The 25035-nt window shown below is 41.1% G+C and overlaps 1 protein-coding gene across 1 annotated transcript in view; it reads left to right on the top strand.

Annotated features, from left to right (window-relative positions):
• ptk7b (protein tyrosine kinase 7b) overlaps positions 1-25035 on the top strand; it is a 168809-nt gene that overhangs the window by 108668 nt on the left and 35106 nt on the right. Inside the window, exons 2-5 of the mRNA XM_041789441.1 lie at positions 920-1216; positions 15994-16096; positions 16269-16453; positions 21709-21856. Coding sequence (XP_041645375.1) covers positions 920-1216; positions 15994-16096; positions 16269-16453; positions 21709-21856 — 733 coding nt within the window. The remainder of the gene's footprint in view (positions 1-919; positions 1217-15993; positions 16097-16268; positions 16454-21708; positions 21857-25035) is intronic.

Below are 25035 nucleotides of genomic sequence, written 5' to 3'. Positions count from 1 at the left end.
TTTGAAAAAAAAATTTGAATGGGACTGTAGATAAATATATATAAATATATATATATAAAATATATATCACAATATATAAAATATCGCAATACTCACTGTATTGCAGAGTGTTTAAAATCGCAATAATATCTAATCGTAACCCAAGTTTCGTAATAAATCGTATCCTGTGGCCACTGGGAACTCCCACCCTCAACAGGCAGCAGTGCTGCTGCTGGAAACAGACACACATTCTCTCATTACACAGCCCCGTCTTCATGACAGTACTCACAACAAGGCTCTGGCTATTCTTAAAACCCCCAGGTTACCACATTACCGTGTGATGACCCATCCCTAGTCACCAGGTAGTAATAATCCTGTGCAAATAGAGCTTTAAATGTGTAATTCACAGAGGAAAACCTCTGTTCCTCTCCAGCTCCTCCTACTTGCCTAGGCATTGCCAGTAGAGGTGATATTGGTGCTTTGGCTTGCAGCGGTTGAAATGCTGCCATTGTTTTTGAACATTTCAGACACCATGCAGGACTTTCTTTGCTTTTTGATGGATTCCTTCCTGTCCTGTGCACCTGTCCTATGAAATAGATGTGATTTTCAGTACATCCTGGTACTGTTAGGATGTCATGGAATCACTGAGGTACAGATTGAATGGTTTTATGTCACACCAAGCTTTCTAAAAGTCACTGACCGCTGTGTTTGTGTTGTTTGTATGTCAGTCACCTCTCTAATGGAAAATCAAAGTATCTCCTTCGTGTAGGGTCTGATGATTTTACGACAGAATAATTCACGGCGAGCTCGTATTGTCTAAACATCACATTCCTCGGGTGGCTGAGTGCTCGCCATGGTGAACGCTTAATGATCGGAAAAAGCTGTAAAACGTTAACAGCTCCTTTCTAATCCTCTGTCATTTACCTTCCTCTCTCTGCAGTCCTCTCCATCCACGCCGCCTCCCTCCAGTTCACCAAGGAGCCAAAGTCCCAGGATGCTTTGCACGGCCGCAGTGCCATGCTCCGCTGCGAGGTCAGCGACCCGACTGATGTCCAGTACGTCTGGCTTCACGACGGGCAGCGTCTGCAGGACGACGACCGCCGCTTCCAGGAAGGGGGCAACCTGAAGTTCACAGCAGTGGATCGGCTATTGGACGCCGGAAACTTCATGTGCAGAGCGGAAAACCCGGCGACGGGGGACTCGCTCCTCTCCACCAACGCCTCCTTCAACATTAAGTGTGAGTGTTTGATTTCTTTTAGAGCTTCCTGAGAGCTGACAGGGTTTCACAACAACAGCAGCGAGGGCATGCATCCAGTTTCTGGATCAAAAACGCCAAACAAAGATGGCGGATAAGATGACAGGTAGTATGAGCTGCAGGAATGTTTCCAGCTTGTAGCTTTATTCTCTGGATCTTCCTCCCCCCTCACTCCAGAGGAAATTCGATCTGAAGCCAACAAGCATGTGTTTCTTGTTGCTTGTTTCTTTTTTTTCTCTGTTGTGTAACTCGTTTTTTTTTCCCACAAACTATCAAAAGACTTTTGTCTGAGAATCACAGAGCGGGAACGTTCACTCCAACGCAGCGTCGTTATTTAGCTCTTCTGTAAAGCTGACTCTGTCCCGCTGGGTTTCATCCATTTAAGGCTCTTTAAACTATTGGTCCCATTAGAGATAAACTCATTAGCAATAAGGTCGTCACAATTTCCAGTACCTTTCTACTTACTCAATGCCACATGTTTTAAAATGCTGCATTCTTTGTTTGATTAAATGCACAGTGTGAAACCTCTGTTTTCAGGGGGTTCTCAGTCAAAACAGTGACTAAATATGACATAGAAGGTAGTGGGGAATCATGGGAGTTATTCCCCACTACACCACCTCCTGCCCCCTGAAGATAACAAACTCAGAGTGGACAGTAGTCAAGATGAACGGGGGGTTTTGTGGTGACAGAATGAGCCGTTGATAGCAGATAATAATCATCGTCCATGTCAAGTAAGAAGAACAAAACATGACGGAGATACAGCAACAGAACGGCAGCTTCCTGTAGCAGCTAATGCTTCCTGAATGTGTCAGTCTTTGATGTGATGCCCATCATCTTCACGCCAAAGACAAACACGTCTAATCTCACACGCTTCAAGCTGATAGGCCCAACCGGACCAATCAGCATCATTAAAGCAGAGGTGTCAAACTCAAGGCCTGGGGGCCAAATCCGGCCCGTGATTCAGTTATACCCAGCCCATAGGATCATATCATATCTTTATTATAACTGGCCCACCAGTATGAGGTCTGCAGATTTCCTCCAGTATAAAAATGTAAACTTAACCTTGATGACTGAAAATTTCCTCACGCCAAAGAATTAAAAAGAGTCAAAATAATTTCATAAAAATTTAGGAATGTGGGAAAAGAAATTTGTTTTCATTTCCTATTTTCTAATTTGCATCTCACAGTAAAGACTTAAAGTTATGGTTTTGACTTTTTTATTTCCTATTTTGACCTTTTCAAATCATAATTTTTTACATTTATTTCATTTTTTGACCATTTAGATTCACCATTTTAATTTTTAAGTCACACTTTGACGTTTTAAACTCATGAATTTGGATTTTATCTTATGTTTTTTACATTTTCAACTCCTAACTTTGAATTTTAATCCCAAAATTTACCTTTTGATTTAAAATATTACATTTTTTTTCCTCATCTTTGGACCTTTGTTACTCAGTATTTTTAATTTTAGCTCATATTTACACTTTTCAACTTGTGATTTTGAATTTGATCTCATATTTTCCCTTTCTAAACTCTTGATTTAGAATTCTTTTCTCATATCTCCTCTGTTTTACTACTGACTATTACTTTTAATCCCAAATATTGACCTTTTCGATTCAAAATTACAATCTTTTCCTCATGTTTTGACCTTTTAACTCATGATTTTGAATTGGATCTCATATTTTCTCATTTTAAACTCAAGACTTTGAATTTGATCTCATATTTCTGACTTCTAAACTCTTGATTTTGAATTTTTTTCTCATATCTTGACCGTTTCAACTACTAACTATAACTTTAATCCCAAACATTGACCTTTTCGATTTTAAATTTAAATTTTTTTCTCATCTTTTGACCTTTTAAACTCATGGTTTTGAATTTTATTCAGTCTTTAACTGTGAAAAAATATGATTTCAACTTTTGACTTTTTTATCTCAAAATCATTTATCACCAATGTTACGTTTCTTTTCCCCCTATAGGTCATTACCAGTTAAGATGAAGTTGACAGTTAATGGGAAATTTTGACCCAGTTAAGCCCTCAGGTTAGACCAGAATTCAGAATTCAGCCCCTGCTGTGATTGAGTCTGACATCCTTGTTTTAAAGCTTTTAAAGAACGACATTTGTTTTATAAGACAGAAGTGAAGTGATGAATAAATCTATCAAAAATCACATAGAAATCCCTGCAGACGGTCTTAAGTGCACCAAAAAAATAACTTTACAAAGTTTTCCATGCATGCAGTTTGGACAGTGTGCAGGGTTTGCCTTCAATTTTTGGTCATTTTGATTAAAAAAAATGTCCAGTATAATATTGAACGTCCAGGACTAACATTTTTGATGTGTTTCAAACATATCTGTTTGATTTCCAACTTCATTTGGCTGATGTTGATATAAAAATATAGTTCAGACCTAAAACTTTAATCCTTAAAATACTTTAACGTTAAAGGAATGAGGATGAAAGAGGAAAAAAAAAATGACCGATATATTTAGGGGCGTAGCACAGGAGGGAAAAAGGTTACTGATTACCCGGGCCCACAGTAGGGAGGGGCCCCTGAGGAGCCTGCATGAAAAGTGTGTTTTTAATCTATATTTTTCTTAGTAATTACTGTCATTGAATCAAAAGCAACCAAATGAATGTGTCAATAGACTGAAATTTATATCAAATAGAGTAAAATAAATACTGGGGGGGCCTCAACTCTCTCTTAAAGATGTCCAAATGGTATAACCCAGCACTGTGACAAACTGCAAGTAAATTCAACTTAACCACAGAAAAAATTTTGCTCATAAATGGGGAAATTATGCTTAAAAAATACAATAACATGCATATATATTTGTAAAAAAAAATGATGCAACATTTCTCACTTGGCTAGCCAGTTAAGGGGGCCTGTGTGATGTTCTTTCTGGGGCCCAAAATCCCTAGCTACGCCCCTGGATATATTGGCTTTAAAAATCAGCACATATTTCCAGATCTTCTGACTGATCCATGCACATGATTCTGTGCTGCCCTTAATTGATTTTTTTTTCTTCCATTTTAAAGTTAAAAACTCTTCTATCCTGACAGCCCTAACTAGAACGTGATTTCTGATCTTCAGCTTCATACCAGCCCTCTGAAGTCTCAGAGGAACCCTGGGAACATGTCTGTGGGTTAAATAACTTCATGTTTGTGTCGACCCTCAGGTACCGTTTGTGTGAAAAGCTTTTGTGTGTCAGAAAAATTGATTTTTTTTTTCTCTTCAGGAGGAAACAAAAACCAGCAGAAAATGGCTCCATCTGGAATATGTTTTCCTCCGGGCTGCTTCCATCCGGGAGGTTTTTCATTCTTTCTTTGTGGTGGAGTTTCTGATCCAAAAGGCTGATTACAAGAACAGACGAAAGTCCGGATCTCCACTCAGAAGGCAGACTCAGAAGGCAGAGCTCCTGGGTTATGTGTCTGCAGCAGATCCGACTCTGAATGATTAGAATTTACAAAGAAAGCTCGAGTTCGTCCAGATCTGAAGAGAGCCGCTTTCATGTGCTGTAATTAAAATGATATAGAGTGTTTTTAAAACTCCCACGGATGAGATCAGAGAAAACGGGTTAGACGTGAAGCACCAGTTCTTAGAGATGACCCAGAATAAACCGCAGTTTCTGCCAGGTCATTAGGATCCCATGCACAGACGCGTGTTTTTATTGGAAAGAAGGCGGCATTTCTTCATATTTATTCTTCTTTTAGTCTCTGAAATGTCTGAGAGCATTTATTTATATTAGAGTGGTGATGTGTTTCTATCTTTTACTCCCACAGAAAGTCGAGATTAGATCCGAGCTGTGTTAAATTACAGCATCCTAAATCTCAAATAAAGAACTTTCTACAATAATGCTTAAAAACATACGTCTCTGTTAGGCCTTTACAAAATCCTTTTGAGAGAGAAACAGTCTTTTAACTCAGAGAAAACATTGATTTATAGTTGGGCCTAAAGAGCCTCTACTGAAGATAAAAAAACAGAAAATACAAGAGTAGGTGGTTACAGGTCCACTTCGCTGGCTGAACCATTAAATACCTGGTTCCTTGTTTGCTGGCGCTAGAAATGCTTAGAACACCTCGTTCCAAATTACTGTGAAAATTGGATTTTAATATCATAAACATTCATTTTTTTGTTTTTCAGTTAAACTCATGGATGGTATTGTGTCTCAGGGCTCTTTGGATCACTGAAATCAATCTCAGACACCTGTGATCATTAGTTTGCCATGTGAGCCCAACTAAAGGAAAACTGCTAAAGGCCCAAACATATTGGGGCGGAACGGACGCGGAACGAACTCCGCTGGACAGGAACACATCATGGAACTTTTCAGACGCTGCTGTGAGCAGAGATGTGTCTGCTCTCTCCTCTCCTGTACAGAGTGTGATCAGCTCTCTAACCTCACAGTCTCTCCAGTTAATCCATATTATTCTTTGTTTTTTCCCGCTGTTGTTTTCTCCGATGAAATGCTGCTCAATTAAAGCATGCTGGTTTTTAAATCTCCCGTTTATGGAGACAGCAGGGCACACTCGCCATTGCGGAATGCCGTGACGTCCTTTCAGACTCGTTGCGGAAAAGTCTGTTACGGCTCTGACACTACCTCTCGATCTGGATCAGAGGTGGGGCGAGATTGACCCCCCATTGCAGATTGGTCTCTGTCATACAGAACGGCGTTGCAGAACGAAGGCGTAACAGACACGGAAAAGAGAGGCAGTGTGAAAGTAGCTTCATTTTCAAACAGTCTTGCTTACTGATGAGAGCCGTGTAACCCTGGATGGTCAAGATGGAGGAGTAGTGGATGGTTGGTGGATGGCCACCATGTCCCAACAAGGCTGTGAAGTCAGCCAGGAGGGGGTGGAGTCATGTTTGGGTCAGAATCATGGGGAGAGAGCTGGTCAGTCCCTTTAGGGTTCCTGAAGGTGTGAAAATGACCTTGGCAAAGTATCTAGAGTTTCTGACTGACCACTTTCTTCCATGGTACAAAAAGAAGAACCGTGCCTTCCGTATCAAAATGATCTTTATGCATGAGGTTTCTGACTTTTTCTCTCATTATTTTTGATTTTCAGATTTTTATGACTTAATGATGTTGTAAATCATCGAGGTTAAGTTTACATGTTTATACTGGAGGAAATCTGCAGACCTCATACTGGTGGGACACTTATAATAGAAATATGATCCTGTGGGCTGGGTACAACTGCACTGTGGATCCTGAGTTTGACACCCCTGGTCTACATTTTTGGCTTTGGGAGCTAGTAAGGGGGTGTGTGGTGGAGCAGATAGCATGTTTACTGTTTGAGTTGGTGCCTGCAGAGCGCAATGTGTTCAGATATATAACTCAGAAGTTTCTCATAGGGGCATAATTAAGATCAGGAGTCTCTTCACTCAGCATTTTTACTTCTATCAGGACAGAAGAATCTTTGTTTTATCAAATATTGGGATAAATATGAGTTTATATGAGCAGATGGGCATCACAGCTGAGTCAGACATTAATGGATGTATGAAAACACTTCAGAGAAGAACCAGTGGAGGATTTGTCCCTCATAAAGCAGAAACACATTTATTTATGGATAAACAGAGAAGAAGAAGAAGTAATACACCATCTATAGTTGCTCCTCCATGCTACCTCTGAATGTTCCTATCACCACGGCGACCTTTAAATCATCATTTTCATGTTTTTATTCGTCTGTAGATCACTCTCTGTGGCTCAGACGTTGTTGTGACAGATGCTCTCATATTTGGCCAACATACATTTAACGGGCGATAAAACCGCACAGCTTTAAAGTAAAGACCCCCTCCGGCTCTAATCCAGCATGTGGGCTCGCTCATGTGTATGCTAGTTTGCGTGCCGACTCGTAAATGTAGGTTGGGGGGGGGTTGGGTTTACATATGTACTGTACATGGACTGTACCAGAGTAAATAGTCCCCCCTCCCCCCTCAGCCCCTGCAGACAGAGAGGGGTAATTTATCTCACTCACAATGGTGGGTGGGCCCGTCCCGCCGGAGCAGAGTTATTCAGAGTAATTATCCCCCCTCTGTTTTTACTAATAGAGGGTTTAACCCCCCTCCTCCTCTGCTCGTTGTCCCCCACAGTCGCAGGGTCTCCACGGCAACACAGCGTCCAGCAGAGGCGTCTCTGATGTGGGTGTTTGTTGGTCCAGGAGGAGATTTGTTTGGTTCTCAGTGAGAAGATGCAGGGTGAGTGTTTAGGAATCAGTGACGGAGCAGGAAGGTGAAAGAGAGGCATGCAGGGATAAAGATCCTCCTTTAAAGTCATTAATACACATGATGATAGGCAGTTTAATCATTTAGCATGAGTCCTTAACCTCCATTCTTTAAAGCAGATGACCTCCAGATCATAAAACCTGCAGGGTAAGAGAAAAATCTGCTGTTTGCTCCGACAATGATCAATTTGATCGTTGATCCATCAGTTATCTTATTTTATCTTTTGATCATTCTTGTCAAACCTGAGGGCCTAACTGGGTCAAAACTTTCCATCGACTATCAACTTCATCTTAACTGGCAACGACCTATAGGGGAAAAAATGTAACACTGATGATAAATGATTTTGAGATTAAAAAAAATTCAAAGCTGAAATCATGGTTTTTCACTGTTAAAGTACTGAATAAAATTCAAAATTATGAGTTTTAAAGGTCAAAAGATGAGAGAAAAAAAAAATTGAATCGAAAAGGTCAACATTTGGATTAATGTTATAGTTAGTAGTTGAAACGGTCAAGATATGAGAAAAAAAATTCTGAATCAAGAGTTTAAAGTCAGAAATGTGAGATCAAATTCAAAGTCTTGAGTTTAAAAGGTCAAAAAAAGAGAAAAAAATTTGAATTGAAAAGGTCAATATTTGGGATTAAAAGTTATAGTTAGTAGTTGAAATGGTCAAGATATGAGAAAAAATTCTAAATCAAGAGTTTAGAAGGGGAAAATATGAGCTCAAATTCATAATCATGAGTTTAAAAAGTCAAAATATGAGATAAAATTCAAAATTATGAGTTTAAAAGGTCCAAAGATGAGAAAAAAATTAAATTTTGAATCAAAAGATCAATATTTGGGAATAAAAGTTATAGTTAGTAGTCGAAACAGTCAAGATATGAGAAAAAAAATTTGAAAGAGTTTAGAAGTCGGAAATATGAGATCAAATTCAAAGTCTTGAGTTTAAAAAGAGTAAATATGAGATTAAATTTAAATTCAAGAGTTTAGAAGGGGAAAATATGAGATCCAATTATAAATCATGAGTTTAAAAGGTCAAAATATGAGATACAATTAACAATACTGAAAACTAAGGTCCAAAAATGAGATAAAAATGTAATATTTTAAATTAAAAGGTTAAATTTTGGGATTAAAATTTAAAATTAGGAGTTGAAAATGTCAAATGTAAGAAAAATATTCAAATTCCTGAGTTTACAACGTCAAAATGTGACTTAAAAATTAAAATGGTGAATCTAAATGGTCCAAATATGAAATAAATGTCAAAATTATGATTGAAAAGGTCAAAATATGATATAAAAAAGTGAAAACCATAACTTTACATCATCACTGTGAGATGCAAATCAGAAAATAGAAAATGAAAACACAAGTTTCTTTTCCCACATTCCCGAATTTGTATCAAATTCTTTTGACTTGAGTAGATTTTCAGTCATCAAGGTTAAGTTTACATTTTTATACTGGAGGAAATCTTCAGACCTCATACTGGTGGGCCAGTTCTAATGAAAATATGATGATCTGGTGGGCCGGGTGTAACTGTACCACGGGCCGGATTTGGCCCCTGGGCCTTGAGTTTGACATCTCTGTTCTAAAATGATAACGATAACTGTATATTAATATAAACTAATGCTGAGCTGAAGAAAAAAGAAGACTTGTTTCCTGATCAGGATTCTAAAATAATTATTGCTGACTCTGCCAAACAAGCAGACATCTGTTTTTAATTACTGGTGTTTCTAATATGGTTTTAATGCTGTGCACCCCTCAGGCACATGTTTCAGATGTTTCTCTGCACCCACATGTTGCTGTCCATCAAATCAGATCCTGAAAACCCGATCCACCTCTCTCTGCAGAAACCCTACTCCGCTCAGAGCCCCGTGTTGGCACGCCGAGCGCCGAGCCGTCCAAACATCTGCCTCCGCCGTGTCCTCACATGTCGTCTGTTATCACTGCGCCCATGGAGCTTCCTGCCCCGCCCCCGACATAATAATTAAACGTCTCTAATGAGTCGCTCGGCTGCTCCGGCACTCCGTCATGCATTCTGAGAGGGATTACTGAAGAATTTCCTCTAATAGGCTGTGAAAGAACGCGTTCTGTTTGTGCAGCGACAGCTGGAGAAACCTGAGCTGTGAGTGCGAGGCAGTGACAAAAATCAGAGCAGACTGGAAATTAAATCAAACACGGGACGGAGTTTAAGCTGACAGAGAGACGGAGAGTGTTAGAAACTTTAGAGTGTCACAAATGCATGCTCAGCTTTCACCAACTGCTGATTTTCCCTGTATTTGATGGATGGTTTAATCCATTACATGTCTAAGAGCTGTGGAAAAGCTCCAACCAGAGCCAGAAGTGACAATTTTAAATCACACATTTTCAAACCAGAAGATAATATCACTGTATTTACATTTGCAAAGTCGCAAAAAGAAGCAAATCATCACATTGACTGTGACTGTTTTATTTGGAAATATTTTTATCATAGTGAGAGAAATGTATCCAACATCATATTAGAGCTTATACTGATTTGTTGCATAAAAGATGACAATTTTTATACCATTGTTCTCTTTTACAATCCCAATTCCATAAAAGTTGGGACGCTGTGTAAAATGTGAATGAAAACAGAAGTCAGTGATATAAATCTCATATTTTATTCACAGTAGAACATAAACAACATATCAGATGTTGAAACTGAGACATTTTACCATTTCAGGAAAAATATGAGCTCATTTTGAATTTGATGGCAGCATCACATCTCAAAAATTCTTTGTCAGTGGATGCTCTGTGATGATGACGCTGTGTGACGTATCCATGCTCAGGCCTGGATGCACTGAGCAGTGTGAGTGAAGGCCAAAGGGGGTCAAACGGCTTTAGTCCAGTGCGAGTACAGATTGCGTAGTGCCAGTGCACCCTACGATCATCTAGCATGGAGCCAGCTGAAGAAGAGGAGTAGCAGAAGGAGGAGAACACATCTCAGACGCTCACACAGAGGTGTTGTTAGACAACTAACAGTAAACCGAGGCCGACACAACAAGAGGAGGAGACGGTGAGTCACCGAGGACGAGGAGGATAAAAGTTTGATGAACAGGTATCGTGTTCAGAGCGACAGACGAACCAAATCAGAGAACCTGTCTGAACCTGTCAGAGGAACAGGTGGGTGTTTCTGCTGCTGTCAAAGTGTCAAACCTCTGGTTATGTTTGAATGAAGAGACTGGAGTGATTATAGGGAAAACCCTCCAACACTTCTCTGCATTAGTCAGAAATATTTCTCGTTCCTGCAGAGTGATGGTGTCGTAATCAGAGTTAGTCATTCTACAGGTACTACTGTGTAAACAGACTGTGGGAAAGTCGAAGTAGAGAGCATTCTAGTGTTTGTACGGAGTGATGACATGTTTGAAGGTAGAAAGTTTACACAGAGCATTAGCAGGGATTTATACCTGGAAGTGGTGATCATTAATGCTCCCTGTGGACTGAAAATGGTTTCATATCTCGTAGCTCAGACTGCACACAGAGGAGGTCTGGGATGATCTGGACTGGTTGTGTGGATGCTACCGGTACTGGCACATTAATGACCGCCTTATCAACAGACGTGATCTTCTTCATTCTTGTAGTAAACAGAAAAAATGTCTCTGTGAATGTCCGCCAAGCCTCTCTTTATAGATCTGGATCATTTCTCTCATCTGTGTAATAAGAGTTGGCCTGTAGTCAAGCCATTTCTGCTCATCTGGGCCGGGTCGGGGTGGCAGCAGGCTGAGCAATTTGTCCCTGATGTTAAAATATATAATTTACATGCTTAATGTCTGCATTTTTATTTTGAATAATCATGCCACCTAAAGGAAGCTAATTAGCTTACAAAGTTGAGAGGTGACCTTTGACCTGGACTGTGCTCTTCCACGGATGTCAGTATCATCCTTGCTACGTTGAAGTTGATCCCTACAGGCAGGACTCGTCTAACTGAGTGGCTAACTTCACTCATGGTGCAAAAGTGTGCCTTGCCTTAATGCAGGGGTCATCAAGTACATCTGCTCAAGGGCCAGATTTATTCTCCACAGAGACCCTGGGGGCCGGACTTTCAAATCCACAAAAATTCAAGAAATATTTTGGTCTGATTGAAATATAATTGTAGTAGATTTTGTATTTTCTTTCTAAACTCAGGACATTTTTAGTCATTACCAGAGAGATCTATCCCTATCTATCCCCCATTTTTGACACTTGTAACCCTTTTTGATACTTTTTGCCCCTTTTTTCCTCTTTAACCAATTTTTGCAAGATTTAACCCCTCTTAAACCACTTTTTCTGCATGTTTTACCCCCTTCACTCTTTTATCCATTTCTGACACTTTTTCACCTGTTTTCATAACCTTTTTTTCAATAATTGTTGCAACATTTAAATCAGTGTTTGCCACTCTTTAACCCCTTTTTGCAACTTTGCCAGGCTATTTTTGCTGTTTTTGTCACTTTTAACCAATCTTTGATATTTTTTACCTCTTAAACTCTTTTTTTTTTCAATTTTTTAGCCCATTATAAACCACTTTTTCTGCATGTTTAATTCCCACTTTTTTCCTTTTTTACCAATTTTTGCAAGATTTTAACCCCTCTTAAAAACTTTTTCTGCACGATTTACCCCCTTCACTCTTGTATCCATTTTTGACACCCCCCCCCCATTTTCATTACATTTTTAGAAAATAATTGTTGCAACATTTAAATCAATGTTTGCCGCTCTTTAACCCCTTTTTGCAACTTTGCCAGGCTATTTTTGCTGTTTTTGTCACTTTTAATCCATCTTTAATGCTTTTTGCCACTTTTTTCCTCATTGACCATTTTTTTGCAAGATTTTAACCCCTCTGAACCCCTTCTCCTGCATGTTTTACCCACTTTTATCCCTTTTTGCCACTTTTTAGCCTCTTTTCATTACATTTTTTTTCAAAATTTAAATCGACGTTTGCCACTCTTTAACCCCTTTTTGCAACTTTGACAGGCTATTTTTGCCGTTTTTGCCACTTTTAACCAATCTTTGATATTTTTTACCTCTTAAACTCTCTTTTTCAATTCTGTAGCCCATTATAAACCACTTTTTTCTGCATCTTTTATTCTCTTTGAGCCACTCTTTTATCCATTTTTACCAATTTTTGCAAGATGTTAACCCCTCTTAACCCCTCTATCAACTCAGAAAATTAGACCCGCCTTTTTCTCCTTAAATGATGCTGATTGGTTCTGTCATTCTCTGACCAGGATCCAGCCTATCAGCTTGAGGCGTTTTATGATGGCTCTGTCTGATGACAGATGACCTGGTTATCTGCGTCCATGTAAACATTGCCATCCTCCTCATCATCCTTCTCCCCCTCTTTGTCCTCCAGTGTAGAAGTAGACAGGAGCGGTGGAGTGGAGCTTTGTCACGGCCTTATTGTTGAATATTAATGTAAAATCTGCTGAAGTCACTGGAGCGGCCTTGCCTCAGACACATATCCAGTTATCCTCCTCTACGCCTTGTCTGCAGACAGTTTCAACATGCATTCATGCTCAAGGCCACATGATCCTCAGCTGCGTTCCTCTCCAAACACATAAACACTCACATATCTCTAACAAACAGTTATGAACACATGCACCAATGTCACGCCATGCACACACACTCACAGTTGTCGGGGCATCTGTGTGAGCGCGGAGCTAATGAGCGAGGCTGGCTCAGATGGAAATACGAGCTAGTGAAAGGGCTGAAGGACGTGATACTATTGAGATATTTTCCCATAATCCCCCAGCATACAGGGCTGGCCTGGTGGTGTTATGAAAGTACCAGAATTTTAAACTGAAATAATTAAAGTCAAACAAAACAATACTTCAAGATACCACAGCAACAAAAACAGAACTTAGTTTTTGTATTTATTGTTAATCATGATTGTAGTATAAAGACACCCGTGTCTGCTTAATCAGTATTCTTGGCTACCATTACACCATGAAGACAAAAGAACACTCCAAGCAACTCAGAGAAAAGGTTATTGAAAAGTCTAAGTCAGGGGATGGAAGAAAAAACATTTCCAAGTCTCTGAACATCCCCAGAGTTCAGTTAAATCCATCATGAGAAATGAAGGAACATGTCACGTGTAAATCTGCCTAGATCAGACCGTCCTCACAAACTGAGTGGGCGTGCAAGAAGGAGACTAGTGAGAGAGGACACCAAGACACCTATGACTACTATCTCCTCTTCTCCACGGATCAATAGAAGCTCTCTGATCTTGCTGTCTTGCCATTGCTGTGTCATCTTGCAAATATAAATCTCACACGCTGAGTCCAAAAAACAACAATGCTCATCCCTCAGCTGCCAGCGTCTTTTTGGCGCCCCAAGTTACAGGTGTGATATTATGACATAGGCACATTACACCAAAGTCATCCCACGTTCACCCGGGTGTGACGTTCCCACTGGAGCCGATCAGATGCGAGCCGATAAAAAACACCCTGTGTCCATTGCAGGGTCAGTCGATGCGGGTCTGAATGCTGATTAGAGCCTTTCCCACTGCCGACAGGAGCCGATTGTTAGCGTGTTTAAACGGGTTTTTCAGCCAGTGAGAAATGGGTAATAGATGATTTGTGGCTGGACTGGAAAAGGTCCTGACCCCCACGCAACCAGACAGAGCTTGAGCAGTTTAGAAAAGAAGAATGGAGTAAAATTGCAGAGTCCAGATGTTTGAGCCTGACTGAGACCTATCCACACAGACTCAGAGCTGACTGCAGCCAAATGTGACTCACCTAAATACTGACCAGAAGGCGGGAATATTTATGCAGTCACTTATTTTGCATTACAGATTTTTAATTTATTGGCATTACTTTGTAGAAATCTGTTTTCTCTTTTATATTAAAGAGGGATTTTTGTATTTTTTTGGCCAAAAAGCTAAATTATATTGACCATGATTGATTTATAAAATCAGTACAAAAGTAAAACATCCAAGGGAGAGAAAACTTTTTATAGACGCTGTATTTACATGCAAAGTTGAGTTAAGACAGGAACATATACTACATAAACCATATCTCTTATACAACACCAATTTAAGCCTAAATAAAATGCAACCGTGCCCTTTAATTTTATTCAAGCCTTAATATCAGCTCATTTTTATAAAAACCTTCCCCATGCAGTTTTCAGAAAGAGTGAAATGGTTCATAAAGACCATAAGTTTTAGATTCTGCTGTGAACCGGAACATTCTAACATAGGTCTCTATGGGGATCGACTCACTGCAGGTGACAGCCCCTACTGGACACTAGAGGAGATGCATCCTTACCTGGTCTTTCTCTCCTCTGTTGGTCTCTCATAGCTCACATATTTCATAGATGATCTGAACATTAGTGCCGTATTCATCCCGGGGCTATAAGAACGGAGCTTTCTGGAATGTCTTTCACTAACACACACACACACACACACACTCAGAAAACCCCTCATGGGCAACCCAAACAAATACACGCGCACCAACCTCGTTGTAAATCATGTCAAGCAACCACAGCGAATATATCATCACATGTAGAACATTAGCCCTCGTTCTATTTACTGTCAACACGCAGCGGAGGAGAGGAGGGGAATTCCAGCGTGGCACGCTGACGCTGCGTTACTGATGAATGTAAAGTGTCAATCACTAACAGAGACGGCTCTTCTGCTCTGGATAACTTCACATTTTTGTGGGGATTCTAGAGAATATAAGGCTGTCATCATACCAGGTTGTGCTTCAGGTAAAAATCTAATAATGCTGCTTACCACAGCACCCTATAGAAGTCCCAGGCGCCTGATACTGTGCACCTTTTAGTCTGATTAGTAAGGAGGAATTCTGAGGATTCATCATGTGAATTTGCATGTACAGTGCTTAACAAATTTATTAGACCACCTGTCATAAAAACGAGAAAACATAAATATTTAAGAAATCTTTCAAAAAAGTGTTTAAAACGAAAAACTAAATCGAAAAACGTTTTACCATGTTGAACGGGAATGAGGAATTTCAAACTGAATTCCCCTTTTTATACTCTTTACTCTTCTACTCTTTCAAAGAGTTTCAGAGAATATATTTGCTGATTTCACCCGGTCATGTTGCAGATCTTTGGGCTGAACTCTGCTCTAGAAACAGGACCAGGTCTTGGGTCTTTTCAAAGCTCTATCAAGGCCTTGAATTAGATTTTGTCAAAGTGGAGCAGTAAAAACAAAGCTTAAAAGTAAAGCAGCCGTTTCCTAAAGGGTGATTTGACTATAAAGCTCTGTGGGTCTGCTCCTGGTCGTCTTATTTGCTCTATTTAACTGAAGTGACTTGACTTTTATAGGCTGCTCTAACAGCAGACGAGTCCTCAGAGCAGAGAAAGTCAATGAACCATCCAGTAAATGTCCCTAAAAAGCTCTGAGAGAGCAGGACGGCGGTTTACAGTGATGTGGTCGCTCTCTGTGAGTCACAGCCGTGTCACTCCATGTTCGGACTCCGCTCATCCCCGCGAGGACAGACGACAGTCCGACCACTTAACTCGATTTCCCCTCCTGTCCGTCTCCCCCCGTCCTGCGGTGCTCCTTCCCGCCTCATGCTCTCCTCTTTTTCCTCTCCTCTGCAGGGTTAGAGAGCGGCGGCGTGACTCTGAAGGAGCCGGCGTCAGAGGGCGAGATTGAGAGCTCTGCGCCCGTCACGCTCCGCTGTCACATCGATGGACACCCGCGGTGAGTTTCCCCCGCCACTTCCTGTTTAGAACTCAGAGGGTGAAGTTCAGGAAGAAAACTTAAACTATCAGACTTTCTCTCAACTTCTTTCCTCGTCTGCTTTTGTCTTCATCACTGCTCGTCTTTCTCTCCTCTTCCTCCCATACCTCTGATACCCCCCTCTCCTCCTTAGGCCGACGTGTCAGTGGTTTAAAGATAGCGTGAAGCTGACAGAGAAGAGCCATCAGATCAACAACAAGGAGAGAACGCTGACAATCAAGAGCGCCAGTCCAGACGATAACGGCCTGTACTACTGCTGCGCCAAGAACGCAGCCGGACACGTCTGCAGCAGCAGCAACTTCACCCTCAACATCATAGGTAAGTGTTGTCCATGAGCCACATGAGTGGATCAAGCCAATGGCGAATTTAAGGGTTGTGCAGAAGCTACTGAGCTTATTATGGCTTTTACAGCAAAATCTGATGCTCCTGACCGCCACCAAGAAGAGTAAATGGTCATGGAGAACAGCATACACCAGATGTTTTTAGATCCACCACGGAGAACAACCAAAAGGGCAACCAGGAGAAAGTTTTGGGCAGTTTTCCATAATCTTTTTCTCTCTTGCATTTCTAGCATTACAGCGCACGGCTTGGCATTTATACTACAACAGGGGTGTCCAAATGTTTTCCACCGAGGGCCACATACAGAAAATTTTAAGGATGATGGGGCCACTTTCATATACCCCCCTTTATGATATCAAAGCAAGTCAATCCAGTCCAATTTAGGTAAAGACACACTTAGTGATTTGATATGTTTTAATGTTAAGTCATGAAAGAAGTACAGTAACAAGTGTGGTTTTATGTTACCTTGCCGGACGAGTCTCCAAGGTAACATAAAACTGTATTTGTCTGTCAATAACAAAACACAGATAAACTATACACTACAGTAAAAACATGTTTAATGCTCTAATGTAGGCCATTTTTTATTTATGTTTTAGAATTTGCTGAGGGTCGATTAAGGGCTGTTCGGTACCAAAGCTTGGTCCGCATTGCCGGAAGTAAGTCGGACTTGTTTCCGGTGCGGGTTGGACTCCGCCAGGGCTGGAGTCAAGGTGGCCAAGGTGGCCTTGGGATTAGGTCTCTGCTTTTTGCAGATGATGTGGTTCTGTTGGCTTCATCAGGCCGTGACCTTCAGCTCTCACTGGAACGGTTCGCAACCGAGTGTGAAGCGGCTGGGATGAGAGTCAGCACCTCCAAATCTGAGGCCATGGTCCTCAGTTGGAAAAGGGCGTAATGCCCTCTCCAGGTTGGGAATGAGATCCTGCCCCAAGTGGAGGAGTTCAAGTATCTTGGGGTCTTGTTTACGAGTGAGGGAAGAATGGAACGGGAGATTGACAGGCGGATCAGTGCGGCGTCGGCAGTGATGCGGTCTCTGCATCGGTCTGTTGTGGTGAAGAAAGAGCTGAGTCGAAAGGCGAAGCTCTCGATTTACCGGTCGATCTACGTTCCTACCCTCACCTATGGTCATGAGCTGTGGGTTGTGACCAAAAGAATGAGATCACGGATACAGGCGGCTGGAATGAGTTTGGGGTGTCTGGGTTCTCCCCTAGAGATAGGGTGAGAAGCTCGGCCATCTGGGAGAGACTTGGAGTAGAGCCGCTGCACCTCCGCGTTGAGAGGAGCCAGATGAGGTGGCTCGGGCATCTGGTCCGGATGCCTCCTGGACGCCTCCCTGGTGAGGTGTTCCGGGCAGGCCCCACGGGGAGGAGCTGGACGAAGTGGCCGGGGAGAGGGAAGTCTGGGCCTCCCTGCTTAGGCTGCTGCTGCCGCGACCCGATCTCGGATAAGTGGAGGAAGATGGATGGATGGATGGATTAAATATGGGCCAAGGGCAGCATTTGGTCCTCGGGCCATAGTTTGGACACCCCTGTTCTACAGCATTTTCAGTCGTTTACGGAAAACTTTTTCAAAATGAAACAGAAATATATCGTTTTCATCTCCTTGTGTGACAAGGCTGAAGAACGACTCGCTGGTTGTAGGAAGCTAGGTTTTACATTATAACAGATGGGAACAGTTCCTCCCCAAAATTGATCAAGTTTTTTAGTTAAATTGGGCCACAAAACAGTTTTAGCTCAAAGGTATGTACTATGTAACATTTTAGAGCCTTTTTTTACCCAGAAAGCCTCTGTGTTATTATCACTGTTTTGCAATACAAGAGCTCATAACCTGTAGCCAAAGCCTGCACTGCAAAATAGTGACAAAAACACAGAGGCTTTCTGGGTAAAAAACATAATAATGGTAGACGTTTTCAATACTGCATACATTTGAGCCAACTTTGACTTTTAGCCCAAAACTCGCTAAATTCCAAGAAGAAACTGTACCCATCTGTTACGCTGTATAAGCCTAGCTTCCTGGCTGGTACAACCAGAGTCCTTTTTAAAGGAGCAATGCTCACTACTACTGCATACGGCCCAACTTCGAAAATACTGAAATAGTCCTTTAACAGTGTTGTTGAAGACAGCCGAGCTCCATCTGATGTTAGGGTCTGATGCAAATTAACAGTAAATGATTTGCAAATGCTCAAATTAAAGGCTTACAACGATTCAAACAAAAGACAAAAGAAAACGGCACTATTGACTCTCAAAAAACTCAGAAAACATGATTACAACTAACTGAAATAAAATGCGAGAAGGTTACAAAAGATGTCCCACTTCACCAAATGACAAGAGAGCACTATTAACCTCCTAAGACCCTGCATGCACATATGAGGACGATACATCCTGGCCTTCTGACAACGTAAGAGCAGTTTCTGCTGTTAGAATTTTTGAGATAATTGTGTATACTGTCCTTTGAAGTTTGAGTTATTCATTTGAAATACTGGAGAAACTGCTATCAAATTTTCTGGAATTTTCATTTATAACTTTGGGAATATATCTTGGGAAATTTCCAGAATTCTTATGAAAAATATGGGAGATTTTTAAATATATTTTTCAGCCTAATTGAAAGTGTTTTTGAGTTGAAATTTTATTTATTTTGTATTAATTTAGGAAAAATATTTCAAATTTTTGGCAAATTATATTTGACTTATTTGGGGAAACTGTGCTTCAAATTTTACATGTATGCTCATGGAAACTTGGGACATTTCTTTTCTTAATTTTGGGAATTTTATTGGGAATTGAAATTTTAAAATTTCTAGAATCTAATGGAATTTCCAGAGAATTTTTCATGTAATTTTGGGGAATATATTTGTATATTTTGAAGAATTTGCTTTGAGAAGGTAAATAGAATTTTTGAGGTAATTTTTCATTAAAATTTAGGCTTTATGATAAAATCTCATCGAAACATTTTGAGGATTATTTAAAGAAATTTTTGTGTTTTTTATGTGACACTTTAAAATAATATTTCACTGATATTTTAGGCAGTTTCTTTGAAATTTTAGGGATTTTTTTTCATATTGGACTTCTTTTTTTGATCAAAATTAATTCCTGTTCAAAGTCAAGGCTGAGTTTTCAAACTTATGAGGTCCAAATTTTCCCAAATAAGTGTGAGGAAAAAAAAATGCATTCCAAACAAAAGCTCAGGTCTCAGGAGGTTAAACAATTTAAACAATGCATCTAGTTTTTGGAGGCCTGCTATCCTGGAGGAGTGTCTGAATGCAGCTGTATTTGAAAGCAGATGATCTGGACCTTGTGTGCCATCGCTGCTCCACACTTAACTGGCGTCCTTGTGAGATATTGAGATATTATATTAATTAGCTCTTCAGTTAATCAGCCTAGTACTTCAGCTGTAGTTGGCTGTAATTATTCATCACATTTTCAGCTTTGTGTACACATTCCTGTGTGTGATGGAGAAGAAGAGGAAGAGGAGGAGGAGGAGGAGGAGGAGGAGGAGGAGGAGTGTTGTCCATTAGCAGTGTGAGGGCAGGAAGAGGATGGAGCAGAGTCCCTGATGTGATTACCTGAGAGTGTTTTAGCACCTTCATCCTCCTCCATCACACAGAAGCATCCTCATAAATGTACAAACAACAACAGCATTAAGATCCAACAACATCAGCATAAACATCCACTGACTAAAAGCAGCACCACTTATCTGCAGTGCAGACTGAGAGAAAGTCAAACATCTGCCAGTACTGATAGCTCGCCTCTGAAGGTTTAATCCGCTGGTAATATGGTGCATCCTTAAAACAGAGTATGCTGAATCTTCGTTATAAATCAAATCCAAGAACTGCAAGAAAATAGTATCTGTAAGAAAAGCTCATAATTCAAGAAAAAATAGGAATCCATCTGCATGAAGTCATTTAATTGGTGCTTTCATTAAAACGGACTAGCCTGGGTTTAAAACAGCTCTCCTCTCCTGTTGCTGCAGCTCTCATAAACATGATATTTTTGTGTTCAAACTGTAGCTTGCGTGTTTGTTCTGCAGGTTCTTAACATGATTTATGCTCCTCTGCATGCATGTGCTCCTCTCCCGTGTATTTCTCCCCAAAGAGCCGGTACAATGCATACAGCAGAACATCTGTGCTGGAAACCTGAAGCCCCATTCCACTCTAATTAGCCACCTGCAACACACACGCACTTAGACACGCTAGCTTAGCACCTGGCTGCAGGAAGAATGGGTAATTGTTGAGTTTCCAGTTACCGTGTTGCCACCCTCGGCTCTCCTGAGCGGCGTCACCTGCAGGAGACGCTGACAGATTTAAACGGATTTCTGTTCACGGTCACGGCTCTTTGAGAGGAGGGGTCACGGACGTCCTGGGTGGGCCAGGTGTGCAGAGGGAACACCTTACTGCTTCTTCTTCTGCTGCTGGCTCTGCACCTCCAGTTTAGGTTTAAAATGCCAACATAATAAATCTGATTAGCGGTGTTTTCATGTTCCTGTGTGGAGCTCAACACCCTCAGATTTGTACCAGGAGTAAAACAATGTGATAAAGTCTCCAGCTGAAGGCTTTACTGCACCAAATCTCTGATTTTGGCAGGTCAGTAATGGGACTTATTCAAGTGTTGGTTACATTATGAGGGGGGGAAGTTCAGGCGTTATTAGGTAATATGAAACTGGGTGAAAAACTACTTAAACAGCCATGCATTACAGCAAATATGTTCATGAAACCTGGACAATCTTGGCAGGATTTCCAGCCACAGAGCCAGTGACAGAAATCAGTAGGGAGTAAGCAGAGAATGGCTTTATTTCAGCTGAAACGTGCCATCTGTTTTTGAAAATGTGTTTATTAATTCAACCTTTATTTAGCCAGGTTAGTCCCACTGAGATCAGAGATCTCTTTTGCAAGGGAAACCTGACCTGACCACCTCAGTTCAGACTTTATAAACAACAGTGTGTGTGTAGGGTGTGTTGGCAAATGCTTTAAAGTCATTAGTGCATTTCGAGATGTGGTTCTGGCTCAGCTCGGCTCCATACTGCTCGGATTTGGTACCAGGATCTTTATTGTCCATTGCAGTATGTTAAGATTTGGATTCAGATAATCCACAGGTTGTGTCCTCAGACCTCATTAAGTCTCTGTAGGGCCTCTGAAGTGTTCAGACCCACCCCCTCCTCGACCTGTAGGCCTCTGGCTGCTGTTGGCAGGTTTTAATAAAGTCTGGTGCAGATAGAATCATCCTTTCTCCCTCCCTCTCCTCCAGATAAAAGTTTCCCTCGGCCCGTAGTCACTCCAGAGGACCAGGTGGTGCTGAGGAACGAGGAGGCGGCCTTTCACTGCCAGTTTACTGCTGTTCCTGCCCCCACGCTGGAGTGGTACCACGACAGAGAGCTGCTGGTTAACAAGTCCCGGTATGTTCAAGCTACTCAAGCGTCACCATAGGGATGATTTTTAACTAGAAAGCATGCAAGTATGAGGAAAGCAGGCTTATTTACAAACTAATCTTGAAAATGAAATGGACATTTAAATGCTGAATTATGTGTAGAGCTAAGAAAAAAAAAGGTATTTTATGATCATTCCTTTAACACAGTACGTACAGTGGTGTGAAAAAGTATTTTCTTTTCCTGATTCAGATCATCAAATAAATTTTAATACAAGACAAAGATAACCTGAGTAAACAGAAAAGTCAGTGTTTCAATGATGATTGCATTTATTAAGGGAAAAAGCCACCTGGCCATACTATGTGAAAAGTCATCGCCCCTAAACCTAAGAACTGGTTGTTCCATCCTTGGCAGCAACAACGGGGAGGAATCTTGGCCCGATCTTCATGGAAGATGGATTTGTTTTAATTCATCCATATTGGAGGGTTTTCCAGCATGAATGGTCTGTTTGAGGTCATGCCACAACATCTCAGTCAGATTTGAGTCCAGACTTTTGAAACTCCTAAACTTTCATGATCCATCCCCGGCTTCATGAACATTCCATCCTCTGCCTTTGAAGATGATGTCATCAAAGCTCATAAAACATTCCTTCCATACCTTTGAGGATCTTTAGATGTTGTTCTGGGTTCTTCTGAGACCTCCTGGATGAGTCATCCATGCTCTCTTGGAGTCATTTTGGTAGGCCGGCCACTCCTGGAAGGGTTCAACACTGTCCACAGTTTTCCCCATTTGTGGGTAATGGCCCTCAACATGAGAGCAGACGAGTCTGCAGCTCTCAGACTCAGCAGAAACCCTCCCCTTTTCTCCCCTCGAGCTACAATCATCTCAGCAGCATTTCCCATTAAAATCATAAACACCATATAGCACAAGAAGCTTTTTCTATACCGGAGCTGAGCTCACCCCCGGGGCTCATACATATTATATTTTTATACAGTAATACTGTAAGAGGCCTGGGTTATATGAGAACAAGAGAACTCTTTTTCATCTAAAGATTTGCTATATCAAAAAAATGGTGAAATAAGAGCTGCTTTAAATGCTAAGTTTAGTCGGGATAGGATGCAGTTTGTTTCTTAAGGTGACTTCTGATCTCACGGATGGATGGAGGTGAAGGGCTTTAATATAAACAGTTACTCACATGTGTAATGAGGGTGTCAGAGGCGTGTTCAGCTCTGCTGACTCAGCAGCACACGGCGCCATGAATATAAACACACACAGAGTGTATTTCAGTGTTTGGGGTGTATGTGAGTGATTATTGATCCGGCTGATAGCGCACCCCAGGAGCCTCTATCCCGCCTCCTCCATGTCGACCCCCCCCCCTTAGATAACGGGAATGTTTGATGGTTTTATACGAGTAAATCTAAGAGAAAATACAGCAGCCGGAGCTCACGGCTGTTTCTGTACATGGAAAAACTCAGTCCCAGGGGTCAGACCGCCTCTGGAGGCAAAAACATGAAACCAAACGGATTCTTTCTGCATAACTAAAAAGATTTTTCCTTAAAATAAATCAGTCTTTGTTCATTTTGTGTCAAGGTTTTTTTGTTTCCTCACAGGAGAACGTACGCGAGCTCCCACAGCTCATTTCCTTCAGCTATTGAACAGAAAAATAGCAGAGATGACACAGAAACATCAACCGTCCAGAGGGATTTCAGAGCAGGAACAGAGTCCTGCTTTTGGAAACTCTTCTCAGGAGTTACCATAGCCTCCATGAATAATAGACAGCAGTTTTCATGTCTCCTGTTGGTTTGTTGACTGCCCTTATTAAGCTTTAAGTCTGCATTTTTTGAGGAAATAAGTTCCTGGGGGTAAATGGTAAACTGGCTTTATTGTGGATGGATTGCAATAAAGCCAGTGGCAGCAAAATAACCCCAAAACATCCTTGAAGCTCCTCCATGTTTGACTGTAGGCACTGTGTTCTTTTCTTTGTAGGCCTCATTCAGTTTTCTGTAAACAGTAGAATGACGTGCTTTTCCAAAAAGCTCTACCTTAGTCTCATCTGTCCGCAAAATGTTCTCCCAGAAGGATTAAAGCTTACTTTGGTACATTTTTGCAAACTGCAGTCTGGCTTTTTTATGTCTCTTTGTCAGCAGTGGGGTTCTCCTCGGTCTCCTGCCATAGCGCTTCATCTCATTCAGATGACCACGTATGGTCCCAGCTGACACTTTTGCACCCTGAGTCTGCAGGACAGCCTGAATTTGTGTGGAAGTTGACTGAGGATGTTTATCCACCATTCCAACTATCCTGTGTTGTATTCTTTTGTCAGTTTTTCTCTTCCGTCCACGTCCAGGGAGATTAGCCACAGCTCCATGGTTATAAACTTCTTGATATTCTTCTTGATATTACACACAGTGGACAAAGGAATTTCTAGATCTCTGGAGATGGTCTTGAAACCTTGAGATTGTTCATATTTTTCCACAATTTTGCTTCCTAAGTCCTCAGACGATTCTGGGCTCTTCTCTCTCTCCTCCATGCTTGGTGTGACACACACAGACACACAACACAAAGGTCGAGTCAACTTTTAGACATTCTAACTGGCTTCAGGTGTGATTTCTAGATTGCCAGCACCTGTTACTGCCACAGGTGAGTTTAAATGAGCATCACATGCTGGAAATAAAATGATTTATCCACAGTTTTAAGAGGGGGACAATCATTTTGTCTGGCCCATTTTTTGAGTTTTGTGTAAAATTATGTCAATTTTGGCTTTTTTTTTTTCAGATTTTTTTTTGTTGCTCCAGTGCACATAAAGGAAATAAACATGTGTATAGCAAAAACATTTGTAATTGCAACAATTTCTGGTAGAAATCGTGTATTTTGTGGAAAAATTCCAGGGGTGACAATACTTTCGTCCATGACTGTACTACATCTGAAAATGTAAGTCAGCATTTACACGTCTTCATCTCTTAGAGGCCGGATGAGTTAGAACCCCGTCCTCTGCCTCAGCTGATGCAGTGACCATACACTCCATCTCCTCCAATGTCTTCTCTCTTCATTTCTGCAATAACTGCAGTATAATCAATGGATAATCCATATAGCTAGTTTCTGTTGGCATGCTTTCCTGTACACAAACCAGTAGGGAACATGGAGCTCATGATGGCAAAGGCCACAGCGAAGATTTGATGCAGAAATATGAACCAGGCTTTAGGAGTTTGCAT

Source organism: Cheilinus undulatus, linkage group 6, assembly GCF_018320785.1.
Source record: "Cheilinus undulatus linkage group 6, ASM1832078v1, whole genome shotgun sequence".
Taxonomy (NCBI): Eukaryota; Metazoa; Chordata; class Actinopteri; order Labriformes; family Labridae; genus Cheilinus; species Cheilinus undulatus.
This window is presented reverse-complemented; position numbering and strand designations above follow the sequence as displayed.